This window comes from Bombina bombina, chromosome 6 (genome assembly GCF_027579735.1).
Source record: "Bombina bombina isolate aBomBom1 chromosome 6, aBomBom1.pri, whole genome shotgun sequence".
Taxonomy (NCBI): Eukaryota; Metazoa; Chordata; class Amphibia; order Anura; family Bombinatoridae; genus Bombina; species Bombina bombina.
The window spans coordinates 705087182-705111065 of record NC_069504.1 but is presented as its reverse complement, the minus strand read 5'-3'; the positions used below and the strand labels follow the sequence as shown (position 1 = coordinate 705111065).

General features: G+C 41.3%; 1 protein-coding gene across 2 annotated transcripts in view; it reads left to right on the top strand.

Annotated features, from left to right (window-relative positions):
* Nucleotides 1-23884, top strand: part of DNASE2 (deoxyribonuclease 2, lysosomal) — a 195601-nt gene that overhangs the window by 57253 nt on the left and 114464 nt on the right. For both annotated transcript variants that reach the window (XM_053717847.1, XM_053717848.1), the window contains exon 2: nt 5621-5729. In XM_053717847.1, coding sequence (XP_053573822.1) covers nt 5638-5729 — 92 coding nt within the window. In that variant the 5' untranslated portion in view covers nt 5621-5637. The remainder of the gene's footprint in view (nt 1-5620; nt 5730-23884) is intronic.

Genomic DNA, 23884 nt, shown 5'->3' with positions numbered 1-23884 from the left:
GGGACCGCTATGCCACGCTACAGGGAAGCTGAAAAAAATATATATACCTGCATCATTGAGGGGAAAGGAGGGAGGTAGGGGCAATGGGGGATCCTATGTGGAATCTGTTGCCATAAAGGGATCTGTAAGGGTGGAAGGGGATTAAGGGGGGGCAGCTACACTACAGTAAAAAAACGTTATTTACATTTTTTTATTAAAAAAATTGCCTAATTTGCAGCAAACTGGGTACTGGTAGACAGCTGCCAGTACCTAAGATGGCGGCAAATAGGTAGAGGGGGAGGGTTAGAGATCTGTTTGGGGGGGATCAGGGAGGTTGGGGGCTAAGGGGGGATCCAACACTGCAGAATATTTATTTAAAAAAAAATAATAATATATATATATATTTATGTATAAAAACAGCCTTTTATTTTAATACTGGTAGACTTTCTGCCAGTACTTAAGATGGCGGTGACAATTGTGAGGTGGGGTAGGGAAGAGAGCTGTTTGAAAAGGGTCAAGGAGGGATCAGGGGGTGGGATGTGTCAGGTGCGAGGTTGATCTCTATACTAAAGCTAAAATTAACCCTACAAGCTACCTAACTAACCCCTTCACTGCTGGGCAGCGGAATTTAGCGGCCTTCTAATTACCAAAAAGCAATGCCAAAGCCATATATGTCTGCTATTCCTGAATAAAGGGGATCCCAGAGAAGCATTTACAACCATTTGTGCCACGATTGTACAAGCTGTTTGTAAATAATTTCAGTGAGAAACCTAAAAGCTGTTTGTAAATAATTTCAGTGAGAAACCTAAAATTATGAAAAAATGTACGATTTTTTTTATTTGATCGCATTTGGCGGTGAAATGGTGGCATGAAATATACCAAAATGGGCCTAGATCAATACTTTGGGTTGTCTACTAAAAACAAATATATATAGTTTTGGTAGGTAAATATAAAAAAGGCTCTGTTTTTGTTTAAATCTAGTGATGGCAAAAATGTCAAAAATGCTCTTTTGGGGAAGTTTTTGTCTAAAATACCTGGTCCTTAATGGGTTAATGAATTGGCCATTTAAAATCAGCCCTAGCAGCTTTTATTTTCAAGTCATGCTGTAAAATGATATATACAATGTAATGCTAATTTGAATGGCTGGTATTGTTTTCCCATAAAAGGAATTGGTGCTGTAGCTACAGGTCTACATTACAGATCATGTGCTAGTTAGGAGCTGTCAATCACCTGCCATGTCCTGCACTCACATTTCCTAGATATGTGGAAGTCAAAATACATTTTGGTGATTCCGAAAGGGGAAACCTTCTTTCAAAAATCCCCATTTATACTGTTACAATTTAAAGGGACAGTCTTTTTGATTTTTTTTTTTTATTCTTTAAAAAGATAGATAATGCCCTTACTACCCATTCCCCAGCTTTGCATAAAAAAACATTGTTATATTATATTTTATACCCAATAAAATTGTATGTTTCTAAGCCCTTGCACGCCACCCATTATCTCAGTGCTTTTCTTTAGCTTTTTACAATCCTGCATACACCCAGACAGTGCTAGTTAATATGTGCCATATAGATTACGGTGTGCTCATGATAATGGTTTTGCAGGAACCAGCACTAATTGGCTAAAATGCACTGAGATAAGGGGGCAGTCTGCAGAGGCTTATATACAAGGTAATCACAATGGTAATAAGTGTATTAGTGTTGGTTATGCAAAGAATGGTAATAAAGGGATAATCTATCTTTTTAACAGACGATTTTTAAACTGACTATTTCTTTAATGTTCCACTTTCTCTTTGTGTCCTTTGTTGAAACCTAGCAAATTTTATTAAGAGCATTCTGAGGTAGGCTCAGGAGCATGCAAATGTCTTGTGCATTGTGTAGTGTCCTTTTAAAGGACATGAAACCCAACATCTACTTTCATGATTCAGACAGAGCATGCAATTTTCCAATTTACTTCTATTTTGAAAAGTAAATTTATGCTTACCTGATAAATTAATTTCTTCTATGGTAAGACGAGTCCACGGATTCATCCTTTACTTGTGGGAAATTATCCTCCTGCTAACAGGAAGTGGCAAAGAGCACCACAGCAGAGCTGTCTATATAGCTCCTCCCTTAGCTCCACCCCCCAGTCATTCGACCGAAGGTACAGGAAGAAAAAGGAGAAACTACAAGGTGCAGAGGTGAATGAAGTTTAAATCAAAAAAATATAATCTGTCTTAAAATGACAGGGCGGGCCGTGGACTCGTCTTACCATAGAAGAAATTAATTTATCAGGTAAGCATAAATGTACTTTTCTTCTATAAAGGTAAGATGAGTCCACGGATTCATCCTTTACTTGTGGGATACAATACCAAAGCTACAGGACACGGATGAACGGGAGGGACAAGACAGATGGTTAAACAGAAGGCACCACTGCTTGAAGAACTTTTCTCCCAAAAATAGCCTCCGAAGAAGCAAAGGTATCAAATTTGGAAAAATTGGAAAAGGTATGAAGCGAAGACCAAGTCTGTTCAACAGAAGCATCATTTTTAAAAGCCCATGTGGAAGCCACCGCTCTAGTAGAGTGAGCTGTAATTCTTTCAGGAGGCTGCTGTCCAGCAGTCTCGTATGCCAAACGGATGATGCTTTTTGGCCAAAAGGCAAGAGAGGTAGCCATAGCCTTTTGACCTCTACGTTTTCCAGAATAGACAACAAACAAAGAAGATGTTTGACGGAAATCTTTGGTCGCCTGCAAGTAAAACTTCAAAGCACGAACCACGTCCAAGTTGTGCAATAGACGCTCCTTCTTAGAGGAAGGATTAGGACACAGAGAAGGAACAACAATTTCCTGATTAATATTCTTATTAGTAACAACCTTTACGCGCTAAAATGGCAAAACCTGAATTCTTCACCGCTAATTTAGCCAATTGAAAAGCGGCATCTGTAATGAAAGAATTAGCTAGCTTGAGAGCCCTAATTCTATCCAGAATATCATCTAATGGGGTCTCAACCTGAAGAGCCTCTTCCAGAGCCTCGAAACAAAAGGACGCTGCAGTAGTTACAGGAACAATGCACGCTATAGGTTAAAGAAGAAACCTTGATGAACAAATATTTTCTAATTTTTTATCCATAGGATCTTTGAAAGCACAACTGTCCTCAATAGGTATAGTTGTACGCTTAGCTAGGGTAGAAATAGCTCCCTCCACCTTAGGGACCGTCTGCCACGAGTCCCGCACGGTGTCTTATATGGGAAACATTTTCTTAAAAGTAGGAGGGGGAGCGAACGGAATACCTGGTCTATCCCACTCCTTAGTAACAATGTCCGAAATCCTCTTAGGGACCAGAAAAACATCAGTGTAGGCAGGAACCTTTAGGAATCTGTCCATTTTACACAATTTCTCTGGAACTACAATAGGGTCACAATCATCCAGAGTCGCTAAAACCTCCCTGAGCAATAAGCGGAGGTGTTCTAGTTTAAATTTTAAAGCCGTCATATCTGTCTGAGGGAACATGTTTCCTGAATCAGAAAACTCTCCCTCAGCCAGCGAATCCCTCACCCCCAACTCAGAACATTGTGAAGGTACATTGGATATGGCTAATAAAGCGTCAGAGGGCTCAGCGTTTGTTCTCACACCCGACCAATTGCGCTTCCCCTGCAACCCAGGCAACTTAGATAAAACCTCTGTGAGGGTAGTATTCATAACTGCGGCCATATCTTGCAGGGTGAAAGAATTAGACGCACTAGAAGTACTTGGCGTCGCTTGTGCGGGCGTTAATGGTTGTGACACTTGGGGAGAATTAGATGGCATAACCTGATTCCCTCCTGAATGAGAATCATCCTGCGACATACTTTTAGTAGCTAAAATATGTTCTTTGCAATTTATTGACCTTTCAGTGCATGAGGGACACATTCTAAGTGGAGGTTCCACAATGGCTTCTAAACATATTAAACATTGACTTTCCTCAATGTCAGACATGTTGAACAGGCTAGTAATGAATACAAACAAGCATGAAAACACTTTATTTAGTGAGAAAAAAATAACAATCTTAAAAAACGGTATTGCGCCTTTAAGAGAAATAAAGCTTACACGTTCTGCAAAACAGCCTTAAAATGTACCAAATTTTTCAAAATTTTGCAAGCAGACATAATATACGGTATGTAATTAAGATTGCCCCACAAGGAATTATAACATTTAACCCTTTAATGTGTAAACTGGATTGAAATTAAGCCTAAATCCGGAAAAAAACACCCTCAGCACCTTGCCACAGCCCTGCTGTGGCCCTACCTGCCCTCAGGGATAGTAAATGTGGGGTTAAAGCTTCGATTTGGCCCAAAACATCCACCAGGGCCCTCAGGAGTTAGAGCTTGCTGCTTGCTGAGAGAAACTAACTGCGCATCTGAGGCTCGAAAATAGGCCCCGCCCATCTCACTCGATGTCTCTACAGCCTCAAAGAACCGCACCAGAGCGGTTTAAACTAGCCATGTGGGTTCTGAGACCCAAAAATAAGCCAAGTGTACCCTCAATAAAGTTGCCCAAAACGTTATTGCCCACAAAATGTTAAAAGCACTCCCAGTTCATAAAAACATTTGCCCACAAAACATTTACAACTCAGTGTCAACCATTTTTGTAATTGGCCCCTTATGCAAGCATAGTAATGCCTTTCTATAGCTCTTAGGATTACTGCTTACCCTTACCCTCCTGGGTATAATGTCAGCCTTTCTGAAATACACATTCTCTCCAGAAAAATATGACTGAACATACTTCACTGCTGCATAGCATGAAAACGTTCCTCATACTGACGTTTCCTGTACTCCTCAGCCTCTGTGGGAACAGCACTGGATCTTAGTTACAAATGCTAAGATCATCATCCTCCAGGCAGCAGTCTTCATCCATCTGCTGCCTGAGAGTAAATAGTACACACCGGTACCATTTAAAATAACAAACTCTTGCTTGAAAAATTAAAAACTAATATTTTATCACCTCTTTCACTTTACCCTTCCTAGTACTTAGAGTAGGCAAAGAGAATGACTGGGGGGTGGAGCTAAGGGAGGAGCTATATAGACAGCTCTGCAGTGGTGCTCTTTGCCACTTCCTGTTAGCAGAAGGATAATATCCCACAAGTAAAGGATGAATCCGTGGACTTGTCTTACCTTTATAGAAGAAATGGTCTTCATTCTCTTGGCATCCTTTGTTGAATCAGCAGCAATGCAATACAGATAACTAGCTGAACATATCGGATGAGCCAGTGACAAGAGGTATATATGTGTAGCCTCCAGTCAGTTGCTAGCTCCCAGTAGTGCTTTGCTGCTCCAAGAGAACAAAGATTAGATAATAGATGCTAATTGGAAAGTTGTTTATAATTGCATGCTCTATCTGAAACATGAAAGTTTCATTCTGACTATGCTGTCCCTTTAAGCAATCTGAGTTTTTAAAGCAATATATTGATTCATTTTAAGAACACTTATTTTAATACACATCATGTTATTTACTGCTATAATGATTTTATTAATATTCTAACCCATCTAACATTGCCCCTGGAACTGCAAAATCCCTCATACCGAGAGCCTAGAAACGTTTAATATTACTGATTTAACGTATTTGGATTTTTCTTCCCAATAAACACCAATTGTGTTGTTTGCATTTACGCGTTTGTTTCCATAGAGTCAGCTGAAGAGAAGATGCTGGTCTGGTTGTTCCTGTGCTTGGGCTTCCCTCTTTTTACAACTGCACTGATTTCCTGCTATGGCGATTATGGAAAAGTGGTTGACTGGTAAAGTATTATTCATTTATTGTGGTCTGCAATTAATTAAATAAAAAGCAAACTTGTACTTGGGGACCTTTTTATCTACGTTTTTTCATATAAAAAGAGGGGATAAATAGCCTTATTCTGGTGGTGAGATAGTTAAGTGCTAAATTGGCATAGTCCTAGGACATGATTTTTAAAGGGACAGTATTCACCCATTTTCATTTAACTGCATGTAATAGACACTAATATAAAGAAAAATATGTACATATACTGATATAAAAATCCAGTATACAACCTTTTAAAAACTCACAATGTTATTTTAAAATAAGCAAAACTATACATTTCTCCAACATTGGTGTGTCCGGTCCACGGCGTCATCCATTACTTGTGGGAATATTCTCTTCCCCAACAGGAAATGGCAAAGAGCACAGCAAAAGCTGTCCATATAGCCCCTCCTCAGGCTCCGCCCCCCAGTCATTCTCTTTGCCGCTCTGAACAAGTAGCATCTCCACGGAGATGGTGAAGAGTATGTGGTGTTTAGTTGTAGTTTTTTATTCTGCTATCAAGAGTTTGTTATTTTAAAATAGTGCCGGTTGTACTATTTACTCTAAAACAGAAAGGGATGAAGAGTTCTGTTTAAAAGAGGAGTATGATTTTAGCAGCAGTAACTAAAATCAATTGCTGTTCCCACGCAGGACTGTTGAGCCCAGAGAACTTCAGTTGGGGGGAACAGTTAGCAGACTTTTCTGCTCAAGGTATGACTAGTCCATTTTCTAACAAGACTGTGTAATGCTAGAAGACTGTCATTTTCCCTCTTGGGGATCGGTAAGCCATTTTCTTAGACTCTTAACAGAATGAAGGCTTATTATTGGCTATACACTGGTTGACACTCTTGTGGGCTAAATCGATTGCTTTATTTAAGTTTTTTATGTAATCTGAGGTGATTTATAAAACTTTTATTGTGGGGGAACGTTTTTAGGCGCCAGGCAGTTGTTTGGACACCTTTCCAGTCAGAGGGGCCTTTCACTATAGTAGGCAGAGCCTCATTTTCGCGCCATAACTGCGCAGTTTCTTTTGGATGCAGTGCATGCAGCTGCATGTGAGAGGGTCTGGTGATCATTGAAAACGTTCCTGGAAGGCTTAATTTGGTATCGTATAACTCCTAAGGACAGGTGAAGTCGCAGCAAACGCTGTGGCTGGGACTGTAGTGGGGTTAAACATTGTTATTTGATTAAACGGCTCCGGTTTCCTCAATTAAGGGGTTAAAAGCTTCAAAATTGGGGTATTTCCTTCATAGTTTTTCACACATTCAGAAATAAAGTGTGCTCTGTTTAAAATTTAAAGAGACAGTAAAGGTTTTGTTTTAAAACGTTTTTTTTTGCATTATTAGCCTGTTTAAGCCTGACTAACATTACCTTCAGATAGAACATGTTCTGTATGTATGGAGGCCAAGGTGGTCCCCCCTTCAAATGTATGTGATAATTGTGCCATGGCGTCCAGACAAAGTAAGGACAGTACTGTCACATTTAATAAGGTTGCCCAAGATGATTCCTCAAATGAAGGTAGTGGGGATAGTTCATCATCCTCTCCTTCTGTGTCTACACCAGTTTTGCCCGCGCAGACGACCCCTAGTACATCTAGCGTGCCAATGCTTGTTACTATGCAACAATTAACGTCAGTAATGGATAATTCCATAGCTAATATTTTATCCAAAATGCCAGCATTTCAGAGAAAGCGTGATTGCTCAGTTTTAAATACAGTGGAGCAAGAAGGCGCTGACGATAGTTTATCTGTCATACCCTCACACCAGTCAGAAGTGGCAGTGAGGGAGGGTTTGTCGGAAGGAGAACTTTCAGATTCAGGAAGAATTTCTCAACAGGCAGAACCTGATGTTGTGACGTTTAAATTTAAGTTAGAGCATCTCCGCGCATTACTTAAGGAGGTGCTATCTACTCTGGATGATTGTTTGGTCATTCCAGAAAAATTGTGCAAGATGAACAAATTCTTAGAGGTCCTGGTGCACCCTGATGCCTTTCCGATCCCTAAAAGGGTGGCGGACATAGTGAATAAGGAGTGGGAGAAACCAGGCATACCCTTTGTCCCTCCTCCTATATTTAAGAAATTGTTCCCCATGGTCGACCCAAGGAAGGACACATGGCAAACAGTCCCTAAGGTTGAGGGGGTAGTTTCTACCCTAGCCAAACGCACGACTATTCCCATTGAGGACAATTGTGCGTTCAAAGATCCTATGGATAAAAAATTGGAGGGTTTGCTTAAAAAGATTTTTGTTCAGCAAGGTTACCTCCTCCAACCTATTTCGTGCATTATTCCTGTCACTACGGCGGCGTGTTTCTGGTTCGATGAACTAGAAAAGTTGCTTAATATGGAGACTCCATATGAGGAAGTCATGGACAGAATTCACGCACTTAAGTTAGCTAATTCCTTTATTTTAGATGCCGCTTTGCAATTAGCGAGATTAGCGGCGAAAAATTCAGGGTTTGCAATTGTGGCGCGCAGAGCGCTCTGGCTAAAATCTTGGTCGGCGGATGTATCTTCCAAGACAAAATTGCTTAATATCCCTTTCAAAGGTAAGACCCTTTTTGGGCCAGAATTGAAAGAAATTATTTCAGACATCACTGGGGGGAAGGGCCATGCCCTCCCACAGGATAGGCCTTTTAAGGCTAAGAATAAGTCCAATTTTCGTTCCTTTCGCAATTTCAGGAACGGACCGGCTTCTAACTCTGCAGCCTCTAGACAAGAGGGTAACGCTTCCCAGGCTAAACCAGCTTGGAAACCAATGCAAGGCTGGAACAAGGGTAAACAGGCCAAGAAGCCTGCTGCTGCTACCAAGACAGCATGAAGGGGTAGCCCCCGATCCGGGACCGGATCTAGTAGGGGGCAGACTCTCTCTCTTTGCTCAGGCTTGGGCAAGAGATGTTCCGGATCCCTGGGCACTAGAAATAGTCTCTCAGGGTTATCTTCTAGAATTCAAGGAACTGCCCCCAAGGGGAAGGTTCCACATGTCTCGCTTGTCTTCAGACCAAATAAAGAGACAGGCATTCTTACATTGTGTAGAAGACCTGTTAAAGATGGGAGTGATACACTCAGTTCCACCTGTGGAACAAGGTCAGGGGTTTTACTCAAACCTGTTTGTAGTTCCCAAAAAAGAGGGAACTTTCAGACCAATTCTGGATTTAAAAATTCTAAACAAATTTCTCAGAGTTCCATCGTTCAAAATGGAAACCATTCGAACAATTTTACCTACAATCCAGGAGGGTCAATATATGACTACCGTGGATTTAAAGGATGCGTACCTACATATTCCTATCCACAAAGATCATCATCAGTTCCTAAGGTTTGCCTTTCTGGACAAACATTACCAGTTCGTGGCTCTTCCATTCGGTTTAGCCACTGCTCCCAGAATTTTCACAAAGGTGCTAGGGTCCCTTCTAGCGGTTCTAAGACCGAGGGGCATTGCAGTGGCACCTTATCTAGACGACATTCTAATTCAAGCGTCGTCTCTTTCCAAGGCAAAGGCTCATACAGACATTGTTCTAGCCTTTCTCAGATATCACGGGTGGAAGGTGAACGTAGAAAAGAGTTCCCTGTCTCCGTCAACAAGAGTTCCCTTTTTGGGAACAATAATAGATTCTTTAGAAATGAAGATCTTCCTGACAGAGGTCAAAGCTTCTAAACGCTTGTCAAGTTCTTCACTCTATTCTGCAGCCTTCCATAGCTCAGTGCATGGAAGTAGTAGGATTGATGGTTGCAACAATGGACATAGTTCCTTTTGCTCAAATTCATCTAAGACCATTACAACTGTGCATGCTCAATCAGTGGAATGGGGACTATGCAGACTTGTCTCCCCAGATTCAAGTAGACCAGGTAACCAGAGACTCACTCCGTTGGTGGTTGACTCAGGATCACGTGTCTCAGGGAATGAGTTTCCGCAGACCAGAGTGGGTCATTGTCACGACCGACGCCAGTCTATTAGGCTGGGGCGCGGTCTGGGACTCCCTGAAAGCTCAGGGTCTATGGTCTCGGGAAGAGTCCCTTCTCCCGATAAACATCCTGGAACTGAGAGCGATATTCAATGCGCTCCGGGCTTGGCCTCAACTAGCGAAGGCCGGATTCATAAGATTCCAGTCGGACAACATGACGACTGTAGCTTACATCAACCATCAGGGAGGAACAAAGAGTTCCTTGGTGATGAGAGAGGTATCCAAGATCATCAAATGGGCGGAGGATCACTCCTGCCACCTATCTGCAATTCACATCCCAGGAGTAGACAACTGGGAGACGGATTATTTGAGTCATCAGACTTTCCATCCGGGGGAGTGGGAACTCCATCCGGAGGTCTTTGCCCAGTTAACCCAATTATGGGGCATTCCAGACATGGATCTGATGGCGTCCCATCAGAACTTCAAGGTTCCTTGCTACGGGTCCAGATCCAGGGATCCCAAGGCGACTCTAGTGGATGCATTAGTGGCGCCTTGGTCGTTCAACCTAGCTTATGTGTTTCCACCGTTTCCTCTCCTTCCCCTGGTGAATATGTCATCGGCTCCACCATGGAAGATACCTTTGAGACAGGATCTTCTAGTACAAGGTCCATTCGAACATCCAAATCTAGTTTTTCTGCAGCTGACTGCTTGGAAATTGAACGCTTGATTTTATCCAAGCGTGGATTTTCAAATTCAGTGATTGATACTCTGGTCCAAGCCAGAAAACCTGTGACTAGAAAGATTTACCATAAAATATGGAAAAAATATATCTGTTGGTGTGAATCCAAGGGATTCTCATGGAGTAAAATTAAAATTCCTAAGATTCTTTCCTTTCTCCAAGATGGTTTGGATAAAGGGTTGTCAGCGAGTTCTCTAAAGGGACAGATTTCTGCTTTATCTGTCTTGTTACACAAACGACTGGCAGCTGTGCCAGATGTACAAGCTTTTGTACAGGCTTTGGTCAGAATCAAGCCTGTCTACAGACCCATGACTCCTCCTTGGAGTCTAAATTTAGTTCTTTCAGTTCTTCAAGGGGTTCCGTTTGAACCTTTACATTCCGTAGATATCAAGTTACTATCTTGGAAAGTTCTGTTTTTGGTTGCTATTTCTTCTGCTAGAAGAGTTTCTGAATTATCTGCTTTGCAGTGTGATCCACCCTATCTGGTGTTCCATTCAGATAAGGTTGTTTTGCGTACTAAGCCTGGTTTTCTTCCAAAAGTTGTTTCCAACAAGAATATTAACCAGGAAATAGTTGTTCCTTCTCTGTGTCCGAAACCAGTTTCAAAGAAGGAACGTTTGTTACACAATTTAGATGTAGTCCGTGCTTTAAAGTTCTATTTAGAAGCAACAAAGGATTTTAGACAAACCTCATCTTTGTTTGTCGTTTACTCTGGTAAGAGGAGAGGACAATAAGCTACTGCTACCTCTCTTTCTTTCTGGCTGAAAAGCATTATCCGATTGGCTTATGAGACTGCCGGACGGCAGCCTCCTGAACGAATCACAGCTCACTCTACTAGGGCTGTGGCTTCCACATGGGCCTTCAAGAACGAGGCTTCTGTTGATCAGATATGTAAGGCAGCGACTTGGTCTTCTCTGCACACTTTTGCCAAATTCTACAAATTTGATACTTATGCTTCTTTGGAGGCTATTTTTGGGAGAAAGGTTTTGCAAGCCGTGGTGCCTTCCATTTAGGTAACCTGATTTGCTCCCTCCCTTCATCCGTGTCCTAAAGCTTTGGTATTGGTTCCCACAAGTAATGGATGACGCCGTGGACCGGACACACCAATGTTGGAGAAAACAGAATTTATGCTTACCTGATAAATTACTTTCTCCAACGGTGTGTCCGGTCCACGGCCCGCCCTGGTTTTTTAATCAGGTTTGAACAATTTTTTTCTCTATACACTACAGTCACCACGGCACCCTATAGTTTCTCCTTTTTTTCTCCTAACCGTTGGTCGAATGACTGGGGGGCGGAGCCTGAGGAAGGGCTATATGGACAGCTTTTGCTGTGCTCTTTGCCATTTCCTGTTGGGGAAGAGAATATTCCCACAAGTAATGGATGACGCCGTGGACCGGACACACCGTTGGAGAAAGTAATTTATCAGGTAAGCATAAATTCTGTTTTTTACAAAAACACCCCCAGAAGGACTATTTAAATGGATCATCTACAAAAGGTTTAAGCAAAGAAAAATCTAGTGTACCATGTCCTATGTCCCTTTAAGGATGTTAGGACATTCCATGCCGTTCTGTAAACACGGGGCCTTAAAGTGAATGTAAATTTTGATGCTAAAGTGCCCGGTTTTTAAAACTTTGATTAAAAACAGGGGCACTTTAATTCATCAATATTTTCATTTCACTCCTGTTGTGAAAATAAACTTACTTTTTAATCTTCACAGCAGCTCCAGCTTCCTCCACCTGTTTCAAAGCCTCTTCCTGGGTCTAAAATGAGGTATCTGGCTTCCTCCAATCACAGCAGTGAATCAGACACTGAATCCCCCGGGGGGGAATCTGTGATTGGAGGATGACCTATCAATCATTTCTGACATCAGAAATGGCTTGTGAGACCGGAGGAAGCAGCAGCTGCTGTGAAGTTTAAAAGGTAAGTTTTTTGTCACAACAGGAGTGAAATGTAAATTTTGATGAATTAAAGTGCCCCTGATTTTAATCAAAGTTTTAAAAACCGGGCACATAAACATCAAAATTTACATTCACTTTAATGATGTTAGGACAGCATGGAATTCCCTAGCTTCTATAGCTTCCCCCATAATATTTACCCTCTGGGATCTGAAACGGGGACATGCCTGGCAACTCAAGCAGTCCCCGAGGATACAATTGGCCCGTCTGAGTCACTTAATTTCAGTGACAACCAGTCACTGATACAATGTGACAACCAATGAATAGATCCATTGGCTATCTGCACTGCTTCTGCCTCTCTCATTCCTCAGTGTGATCTGAAGCAGAGTAATCACTGGTACAAAGTGTCCAACACAGTTTTCATTTAGTTGTAATTAAAAAAAAAAAACTTTGAGATTTTTTTTTTATCTTTTCGGTGCTTATCAGAGTATGGGTCTGTTTTCTCTAGAAATAAAGGCATTTGAGAGGTGACATGATTACTAATATAAATATGTTCAAGGCCCGTATACAGAGATGGCAGAAGCTCTGTTTATACCAAGAAAATAGTTTGACAAGAGGTCACAATTCAAGACTGGAGGAATGAGATTTTATCTTCAGTAACGTAAAAGTTTTTTCACTTTAAAGCAATCAAATTGTGGAACTTATTACCTAAGGAGGTAGTGAATGCCAATACCTTAGATACAATTAAAACATGGTTTGGATACATTTCTGCCTAGAGACAGAATTCAGTGATATGATTGCTTGTGTTAAATGGGTCAACTTTTTAATGGGATTAATTTAAGCTCAACTGGAGCTTTTATTGTAGGTAAATTAAAGGGACACTTAGCCCAACATTTTTCTTTTGTAATTCACAAAGGGCATGCAATTTTAAGCAACTTTCTAATTTATTCCTATTATCAATTTTTCTTCGTTCTCTTGCTATCTTTATTTGAAAAAGAAGGCATCTAAGCTTTTTTGGGGTTCAGTACTCTGGACAGCACTTTTTTTATTGGTGGATGAATTTATCCACCAATCAGCAATGACAACCCAGGTTGTTCACAAAAAATGGGCCGGCATCTAAACTTACATTCTTGCATTTCAAATAAATATACCAAGAGAATGAAGAAAATTTCGTAATAGGAGTAAATTAGAAAGTTGCTTAAAATTTCATGCTCAATCTGAATCACGAAAGAAAAAAATGTGAGTACAGTGTCCCTTTAAGATTTGTATAGATTTAATTCAATGGATTTCTGTTTTTTTAACCTCATCTACTATGTTACTAAATATTGCTGTGCGTGCTCTAATCAGTAAAATAGTTCCGTTCAGTACTATTGAGGTGTGATTTTTATTAAAAATGTAATTTCTTTCCAATGGCATGGAGAGTCCACAAATCCATTCTAATTACTAGTGGGAATTCAACTCCTGACCACCAGGATGAGGCAAAGAACACCCCAGCAGAGCTTTAAGTAACCCTTCCACGTCCCAAAATCCCCAGTCATTCTTTGCCTTGTACATCAGGAGGATGTGCAAAGATGATGTCTGAAGATATTAAAACCTTTAATGAGTACTTTTCCCTGCAAGCAAGGATTGGGGCTATGCTGTGTCTATGTAATATTCTTTAGTAAGAGTAATGGTGGCTTTTAGCAGTTGGAATATGGTGAGTTAGTCCTTGCTTCCCTTCCAACATTTATGCTACCCCTACATAGAAACCCAGGGTTGGTTATTCTGCCTTTTAATTATCTCCAGGTCCCTGTCAGAAATCGTCTGGATCTGTCAGACCTGGGATTCCATACCTGCCCCACTGCTGAGGCTCCAAGGTAAGGATTCATAGGATTAGAAGGCCAAGCACTTTGGGGTTAATATCTCCCTTTATTTCAAGGAGCATGGGGACGGTCTTTATAATAATTATCATGAGTTTGACTGTATGTGGGATTTTTAGCCTAAGGGAAAGTCCCCGGACCTCAGGCACATAGTGCGCTCTTGTAGCGTGCAATAATCCAACCCTGCTGCCCATACTATGTCTGCCTAGAAGCTCTGAGAGCCGAGCGGTTTGGGTTAGGGCTGGGACCCTTAGTCACTTCTGATAGCTACAAGGTTGTGTTTCAGAACGGCCCCTTTTAGTTTACTGCACTTCCGCATCCCTACTTATGTTCTATATGTGCGGTGTATGTGACAGCGGTGTTACCTATACACATGATGGGTCTCCGTGAGGAGCGGGAAGAGACTCTGGGCACCTAACTGTTCTGCGGGAGTATCGGGTTAATCCTTTCCTGCCGCAAGAGTTTTCGGGCACGCTTTACACAGTAATGGCGTACAGTGTATGCGATGCAACCTCTTTAGCGCAGCGCCCGGATGGACGAAGTAGTAAGCTTGTTTTTCCTACATTATAGGGGGTCTGTGAAATAGGGTCACTAATAAAGAGTTATTTTTTCTTAAGGCAATATTAGACAAGCGCTTTTTCTTAAGGCAATATTATATGCTTGCATCTGGCTCTAGCGGCCTGCATAGCCTATATTTCTTTGTGTAGATGTATATAGCATACAGTCAGGTGTGTATAGGACTCAGATGTAGGGTTACTGCTAGACCTGGGAGTTACTCCTCAGGATAGAACTTGTGTCTGGGGGCCATGTGCTTTGTGCTGTACATAGGGTTGCCAAGTGTCCAGTATTCAACCGGACAGTCCAGTATTTTAACAGGCTGTCCAGTAAAATCTGTACAAAAATACTGGACACTTAAATGTCCAGTATTTTTAAAGACCCCTGTCAGCTAAATGTAAAGGACCTTCTAGGCCTTTATGCATTAGAAATATGGCTCAAAAAGAAGTTACACTGTGCATTTTCTATTATATGTGTTACAGGCAACCATGAGGGTGGTCAATCATTGCTGGGTTGGTTACTATAGCATCCAAGGGGGTTACATCACTGCTCTGTACATGTGTTACTGGCAACCAAGGGGATAAAATGGCTGCTTAACCCTTTGAGTGCTAATCACTTTCCCACCTGGGTGCTAAGAGGTTTTAATGTTTTTTTTTATTTTCTATTTTTAAAAAAAAAAATTTTGTAACTTTTTTATTATTTTTTTCAGACCTTACACTTACACAGACTTACACTGTTGGAAAGGTGAGGCGATTACCTTTCCAATGGTGGATCTTGGGGGTCTGTAGCTGCTTAGATGCCTGAGATACAGGCTTCTAAACAGCATGCCCCCTGCTCCTATACTTAACATTATTAAGTATAAATAAAGTTGCGTGGTGATGTCATCACGTTATTGCGCATGACGTCACCACGGAAAACGGGAAGCCCCGGCGATGCCTGTCACTATGCAGGTACGATCGCCGGGGTAGGAGCGGGTGGAAGTCCCCAGATCTCCCTCAAGGTGGGAGAGTGCTAGTGACGGCTCTGAGCCGTCATTAGCACCAGAGTGGGAAACTCTGTGACGGCTCAGAGCCGTCATTAGCACTCAAAGGGTTAATTATTTTTTGCTCTCAGAGTTTCAGGCTCATATTACGAGTTGAAAGTAAAAAGTTTGCTCTCTCATGTTCATAACGTCACATTTAAAAATAGACTTTGAGAAGTTGCGAATACATAATCGCATTCCCCCCATAGACTTCAATGGAGCTGAAAAATACCTAGCACCGACAAATCACACAAACACGATGGCGGTTATTTGAAAGCATAACATAAGAAGATAATATTGCATCTTTCATAATCTAATGTTATGCGGATAGCAGAATATGTTCTATGTATTCTTAAAGAGATATTTAAATGTATATCTGATGGATATTTGCATAAATATATATTTATACATACATATACATATATATATGTATATAAACTTGATTATATAGATGTATACAGATATATAGGATTATCTATTTAAAAATACATAGAACATATTCCCCATTGTGCAAAAACATTGGAATGTGAAATTTATATAGTAAATACACAGTTAAACACTTATGAATATTGCATAAATATGTTTTTCATGTTTTCATCTACTTAACTGCAAAGGGCTCCAATGCACTTATATATATGTCTATATATGTATGCATATGTATTTAAGTGTTTATATTCTGTAAATACGTATATACAAATATAAATACATAAGTACACACATATACATATTTAGCCATGTGTATGAATGTACAGTATCTCTATGTTAAAGCCCTTTGCAGTCTTTTTTTTTTATATAGAACACCTGAGACCTCATATCTTTGAACCCTTATAACTTTTTAATGCAATATTTTTATTTAATATTTTTGTATCAGATAGTGTTATTATGAGTGTAACTGTACTTTCTTCTGTTATGTGTGATCAGTCCACGGGTCATCATTACTTCTGGGATATAACTCCTCCCCAACAGGAAATGCAAGAGGATTCACCCAGCAGAGCTGCATATAGCTCCTCCCCTCTACGTCAGTCCCAGTCATTCTCTTGCACCCAACGACTAGATAGGATGTGTGAGAGGACTATGGTGATTATACTTAGTTTTTATGACTTCAATCAAAAGTTTGTTATTTTAAAATAGCACCGGAGCGTGTTATTACTTCTCTGGCAGAGTTTGAGGAAGAATCTGTCAGAGTTTTTTACTATGATTTTAACCGGAGTAGTTAAGATCATATTGCTGTTCTCGGCCATCTGAGGGAGGTAAAGGCTTCAGATCAGGGGACAGCGGGCAGATGAATCTGCATTGAGGTATGTAGCAGTTTTTATTTTCTGAATGGAATTGATGAGAAAATCCTGCCATACCGTTAAAATGACATGTATGTATACACTTCAGTATTCTGGGGATGGTATTTCACCGGAACTACTCTGTTAAAGGTCACTAATCCTTTTTAATAACTATTTATCATGTTAAACGTTTTTGCTGGAATGTAGAATCGTTTACATTGCTGAGGTACTGTGTGAATAAATATTTGGGCATTATTTTCCACTTGGCAGTTTTTTTGCTTTAATTGTGACAGTTTCGTTTCTCTTCACTGCTGTGTGGGAGAGGGAGGGGCCGTTTTTGGCGCTCTTTGCTACGCATCAAAAAATACCAGTCAGTTACTTTTATATTTCCTGCATGATCCGGTTCATCTCTGATAGATCTCAGGGGTCTTCAAACTTCTTTGAAGGGAGGTAAATTCTCTCAGCAGAGCTGTGAGAATTCTTATAGTGACTGTGAATAAAAACGTTGCTTTGTATTTTTTATGTCAAATTTAATTATTGTTATTTTACTAATGGGAACAAACCTTTGCTAAAAGTTTTGTTGTTTTTAAAGTTTGATGCTATAACTGTTTTTCAGTTCATTATTTCAACTGTCATTTAATCGTTAGTACCTCTTTGAGGCACAGTACGTTTTTTGCTAAAAAAGATTATAACCAAGTTGTAAGTTTTTTGCTAGTGTGTTAAACATGTCTGACTCAGAGGAAGATATCTGTGTCATTTGTTCCAATGCCAAGGTGGAGCCCAATAGAAATTTATGTACTAACTGTATTGATGCTACTTTAAATAAAAGTCAATCTGTACAATGTGAACAAATTTCACCAAACAGCGAGGGGAGAGTTATGCCGACTAACTCGCCTCACGCGGCAGTACCTGCATCTCCCGCCCGGGAGGTGCGTGATATTTTGGCGCCTAGTACATCTGGGCGGCCATTACAGATAACATTACAAGATATGGCTACTGTTATGACTGAAGTTTTGTCTAAATTACCAGAACTAAGAGGCAAGCGTGATCACTCTGGGGTGAGAACAGAGTGCGCTGACAATGCTAGGGCCATGTCTGATACTGCGTCACAGCTCGCAGAGCATGAGGACGGAGAGCTTCATTCTGTGGGTGACGGTTCTGATCCAAACAGATTGGACTCAGATATTTCAAATTTTAAATTTAAATTGGAGAACCTCCGTGTATTACTAGGGGAGGTCTTAGCAGCTCTCAACGATTGTAACACCGTTGCAATACCAGAGAAACTGTGTAGGTTGGATAAATACTTTGCGGTACCGGCGAGTACTGACGTTTTTCCTATACCTAAGAGACTAACTGAAATTGTTACTAAGGAGTGGGATAGACCCGGTGTGCCGTTCTCACCCCCTCCAATATTTAGAAAGATGTTTCCAATAGACGCCACCACTCGGGACTTATGGCAAACGGTCCCCAAGGTGGAGGGAGCAGTTTCTACTTTAGCTAAGCGTACCACTATCCCGGTGGAGGATAGCTGTGCTTTCTCAGATCCAATGGATAAAAAATTAGAGGGTTACCTTAAGAAAATGTTTGTTCAACAAGGTTTTATATTACAACCCCTTGCATGTATCGCGCCGATTACGGCTGCGGCAGCATTTTGGATTGAGTCGCTTGAAGAGAACCTTAGTTCATCTACGCTAGACGACATTACGGACAGGCTTAGAGTCCTTAAACTAGCTAATTCCTTCATTTCGGAGGCCGTAGTACATTTAACCAAACTTACGGCTAAGAACTCAGGATTCGCCATACAGGCACGTAGGGCGCTGTGGCTAAAATCCTGGTCAGCTGATGTTACTTCTAAGTCCAAATTACTTAATATACCTTTCAAGGGGCAGTCTTTATTTGGGCCCGGTTTGAAAGAGATTATCGCTGACATTACAGGAGGTAAGGGCCACGCCCTACCTCAAGACAAAGCCAAAGCTAAGGCTAGACAGTCTAATTTTCGTCCCTTTCGGAACTTCAAAACAGGAGCAGCATCAACCTCCACTGCACCAAAACAGGAAGGAGCTGTTGCTCGTTACAGGCAAGGCTGGAAGCCTAACCAGTCCTGGAACAAGAGCAAGCAGGCCAGGAAACCTGCTGCTGCCCCAAAGACAGCATGAACCGAGAGCCCCCGATCCGGGACCGGATCTAGTGGGGGGCAGACTCTCTCTCTTCGCCCAGGCCTGGGCAAGAGATGTTCAGGATCCCTGGGCACTAGAGATCATATCTCAGGGATACCTTCTAGACTTCAAATTATCTCCCCCAAGAGGGAGATTTCATCTGTCAAGGTTGTCAACAAACCAGATAAAGAAAGAAGCGTTTCTACGCTGCGTACAAGATCTGTTAATAATGGGAGTGATCCATCCGGTTCCGCGGTCGGAACAAGGACAAGGGTTCTACTCAAACCTGTTTGTGGTTCCCAAAAAAGAGGGAACTTTCAGGCCAATCTTAGATTTAAAGATTCTAAACAAATTCCTAAGAGTTCCATCGTTCAAAATGGAAACTATTCGGACAATCTTACCCATGATCCAAGAGGGTCAGTACATGACCACAGTGGATTTAAAGGATGCTTACCTTCACATACCGATCCACAAAGATCATCACCGGTATCTAAGGTTTGCCTTCTTAAACAGGCACTACCAGTTTGTAGCTCTTCCATTCGGATTGGCTACGGCTCCAAGAATCTTCACAAAGGTTCTGGGTGCCCTTCTGGCGGTACTAAGACCGCGAGGGATTTCGGTAGCTCCATACCTAGACGACATTCTAATACAAGCTTCAAGCTTTCAAACTGCCAAGTCTCATACAGAGTTAGTTCTGGCATTTCTAAGGTCGCATGGATGGAAAGTGAACGAAAAGAAGAGTTCTCTTTTTCCTCTCACAAGAGTTCCATTCTTGGGGACTCTTATAGATTCTGTAGAAATGAAGATTTACCTGACAGAGGACAGGTTAACAAAGCTTCAAAATGCATGCCGTGTCCTTCATTCCATTCAACACCCGTCAGTAGCTCAATGCATGGAGGTGATCGGCTTAATGGTAGCGGCAATGGACATAGTACCTTTTGCACGCCTACACCTCAGACCTCTGCAATTATGCATGCTAAGTCAGTGGAATGGGGATTACTCAGATTTGTCCCCTACTCTGAATCTGAATCAAGAGACCAGAAATTCTCTTCTATGGTGGCTTCATCGGCCACACCTGTCCAGGGGGATGCCATTCAGCAGGCCAGACTGGACAATTGTAACAACAGACGCCAGCCTACTAGGTTGGGGCGCTGTCTGGAATTCTCTGAAGGCTCAGGGACTATGGAATCAGGAGGAGAGTCTCCTTCCAATAAACATTCTGGAATTGAGGGCAGTTCTCAATGCCCTTCTAGCTTGGCCCCAATTAACAACTCGGGGGTTCATCAGGTTTCAGTCGGACAACATCACGACTGTAGCTTACATCAACCATCAGGGAGGGACAAGAAGCTCCCTAGCAATGGTGGAAGTATCAAAGATAATTCGCTGGGCAGAGTCTCACTCTTGCCACCTGTCAGCAATCCACATCCCGGGAGTGGAGAACTGGGAGGCGGATTTCTTGAGTCGCCAGACTTTTCATCCGGGGGAGTGGGAACTTCATCCGGAGGTCTTTGCCCAAATACTTCGACGTTGGGGCAAACCAGAGATAGATCTCATGGCGTCTCGCCAGAACGCCAAACTTCCTCGCTACGGGTCCAGATCCAGGGATCCGGGAGCGGTTCTGATAGATGCTTTGACAGCACCTTGGAACTTCGGGATGGCTTATGTGTTTCCACCCTTTCCGCTGCTTCCTCGATTGATTGCCAAAATCAAGCAGGAGAGAGCATCAGTGATTCTAATAGCGCCTGCATGGCCACGCAGGACTTGGTATGCAGATCTAGTGGACATGTCATCCTGTCCGCCTTGGTCTCTACCTCTAAGACAGGACCTTCTGATACAGGGTCCATTCAAACATCAAAATCTAACTTCTCTGAAGCTGACTGCTTGGAAATTGAACGTTTGATTTTATCAAAACGTGGTTTTTCTGAGTCGGTTATTGATACCCTGATACAGGCTAGGAAGCCTGTTACCAGAAAGATTTACCATAAAATATGGCGTAAATACCTATACTGGTGCGAATCCAAACATTACTCCTGGAGTAAGGTTAGGATCTCTAGGATATTGTCTTTTCTACAAGAAGGGTTAGAAAAGGGTTTATCAGCTAGTTCATTAAAGGGACAAATTTCAGCTCTGTCCATCTTGTTACACAGGCGTCTGTCAGAAAATCCAGACGTCCAGGCTTTTTGTCAGGCTTTAGCTAGGATCAAGCCTGTGTTTAAAGCTGTTGCTCCGCCATGGAGTTTAAACTTAGTTCTTAACGTTTTACAGGGTGTTCCATTTGAACCCCTTCATTCCATTGATATAAAATTGTTATCTTGGAAAGTTCTGTTTTTAATGGCTATTTCCTCGGCTCGAAGAGTCTCTGAGTTATCAGCCTTACATTGTGATTCTCCTTATCTGATTTTTCACTCAGACAAGGTAGTTCTGCGTACTAAACCTGGGTTCTTACCTAAGGTGGTCACTAACAGGAATATCAATCAAGAGATTGTTGTTCCATCCTTGTGTCCAAATCCTTCTTCAAAGAAGGAACGTCTTCTACACAATCTGGATGTAGTTCGTGCCCTCAAGTTCTACTTGCAGGCAACTAAAGATTTTCGCCAAACTTCTTCCCTGTTTGTCGTTTATTCTGGACAGAGGAGAGGTCAAAAAGCTTCTGCTACCTCTCTCTCTTTTTGGCTTCGTAGCATAATACGTTTAGCCTATGAGACTGCTGGTCAGCAGCCTCCTGAAAGAATTACAGCTCACTCCACTAGAGCTGTGGCTTCCACTTGGGCCTTTAAGAATGAGGCCTCTGTTGAACAGATTTGCAAGGCTGCAACTTGGTCTTCGCTTCATACTTTTTCCAAATTTTACAAATTTGACACTTTTGCTTCTTCGGAGGCTATTTTTGGGAGAAAGGTTCTTCAGGCAGTGGTTCCTTCTATATAATGAGCCTGCCTATCCCTCCCGTCATCCGTGTACTTTTGCTTTGGTATTGGTATCCCAGAAGTAATGATGACCCGTGGACTGATCACACATAACAGAAGAAAACATAATTTATGCTTACCTGATAAATTCCTTTCTTCTGTTGTGTGATCAGTCCACGGCCCGCCCTGTTTTAAGGCAGGTGAATATCTTTTAAATTATACTCCAGTCACCACTTCACCCTTGGTTACTCCTTTCTCGTTGATTCTTGGTCGAATGACTGGGACTGACGTAGAGGGGAGGAGCTATATGCAGCTCTGCTGGGTGAATCCTCTTGCATTTCCTGTTGGGGAGGAGTTATATCCCAGAAGTAATGATGACCCGTGGACTGATCACACAACAGAAGAAAGGAATTTATCAGGTAAGCATAAATTATGTTTTTAAATGTTGATGTGTTTTGTAAATTCAGCAACGTATATCAAGGGAATTAAGCACATTTGATAATAGGAGTAAATTGGAAAATCATTTAAAATTGCCTGTAATATTCTATCTGAATCCGGAAAGAACAAAAATGGATTTCAGATCCCTTTAGTAGGTCCCATACGATGTAACCTGTAGTGTACTGCAAACATTTAACAATAAATGCTCTCACAAATTAGAACATTATATTTTTTTATCAAGGCAAAGAATTTACTAGACTTGCAAAAATGCATACTTTATTATTCAGTTTGTAAACAAATAATGTAGTTATCCTCTTTCTTTGGTAATTACTTTGATCTAACACCAGATACAAGAGCAATTTACAATATCTAAATAGTTGATTTCTAAGTTTTAATAGGGCTGTTTTTCAAGTTCTCAGTATACTGTAAATAAGCCTTCTTTACTAGGTGTGTTACAGTATGATGAGCTTGTAGGCAACATGGTAAATGGAGGCCTGCACTGAATTAAGCATGGACATAACTGCTAGAGATTTTCGGGTGATCCAGTTGCTGCTGGGTGATTTGGGTGATCCAGTTGCTGCTATCATTAAGAGATATTCTTTGTGTCCTCATATTTAAATATACAAACATATTTATTGCAGATATGTGCAGAACATCTGACCATTTAATAGTTTTAGGTAGGAACACTTTTAGTATGTCAAGGGCACTTGGCAATCAGGCAAAATTTTGAATCTTATGATATATGGAAGCCTTATTATTCTGTAATAGTTCTGCTTACATACAAACCCAGTACAAAAAGAGTGGTGTCTTGCAGGGGAAATATATTGTAATACTTCAAAGTGTTTTTTCACTATAGGCAGGTTGTTTCGCCCTCGTTGGGGCTCTTCAGTATAATGTATGTGCTATGTTATTGGACTCAAGCATTGATTTTAGGTTTACGGCTATATGCTAGTTTTGCTGATGATTACATTAATTTTGGTAACCACACTCAGAAAGTGTGAAATTAATGCTTGAGCAGAACAGCAGCACCAACCATAGACAGCCTGTTTGGCCCATTTGGGGCTCATTCCTCCATTGTATTATTCCTAGCAAAAATAAATGTTCTTATCTGTGCAAAATTGTAACACTTACAATTCAAAATCCATTTCAATATAATTGGCAGCCCTGTAGCAAAGGGTGGAATGACGAGGACATCAGCATCAACCATAATGACTAGAGTGTGAGAGTCCCAAAGTAGCGAAACAGGCTGCCTATGTGTAATAATTAGCCTCCCAGTGGTGATACTGTGGTATCTTGGAAGTAATTCAAATGCAGGTTCTGTAGCACTAATTCTTATGGGAACACACACTTTCATATGTTCTCAATTAAAACTGTGTGCCTTTATTGTATGATAGATAA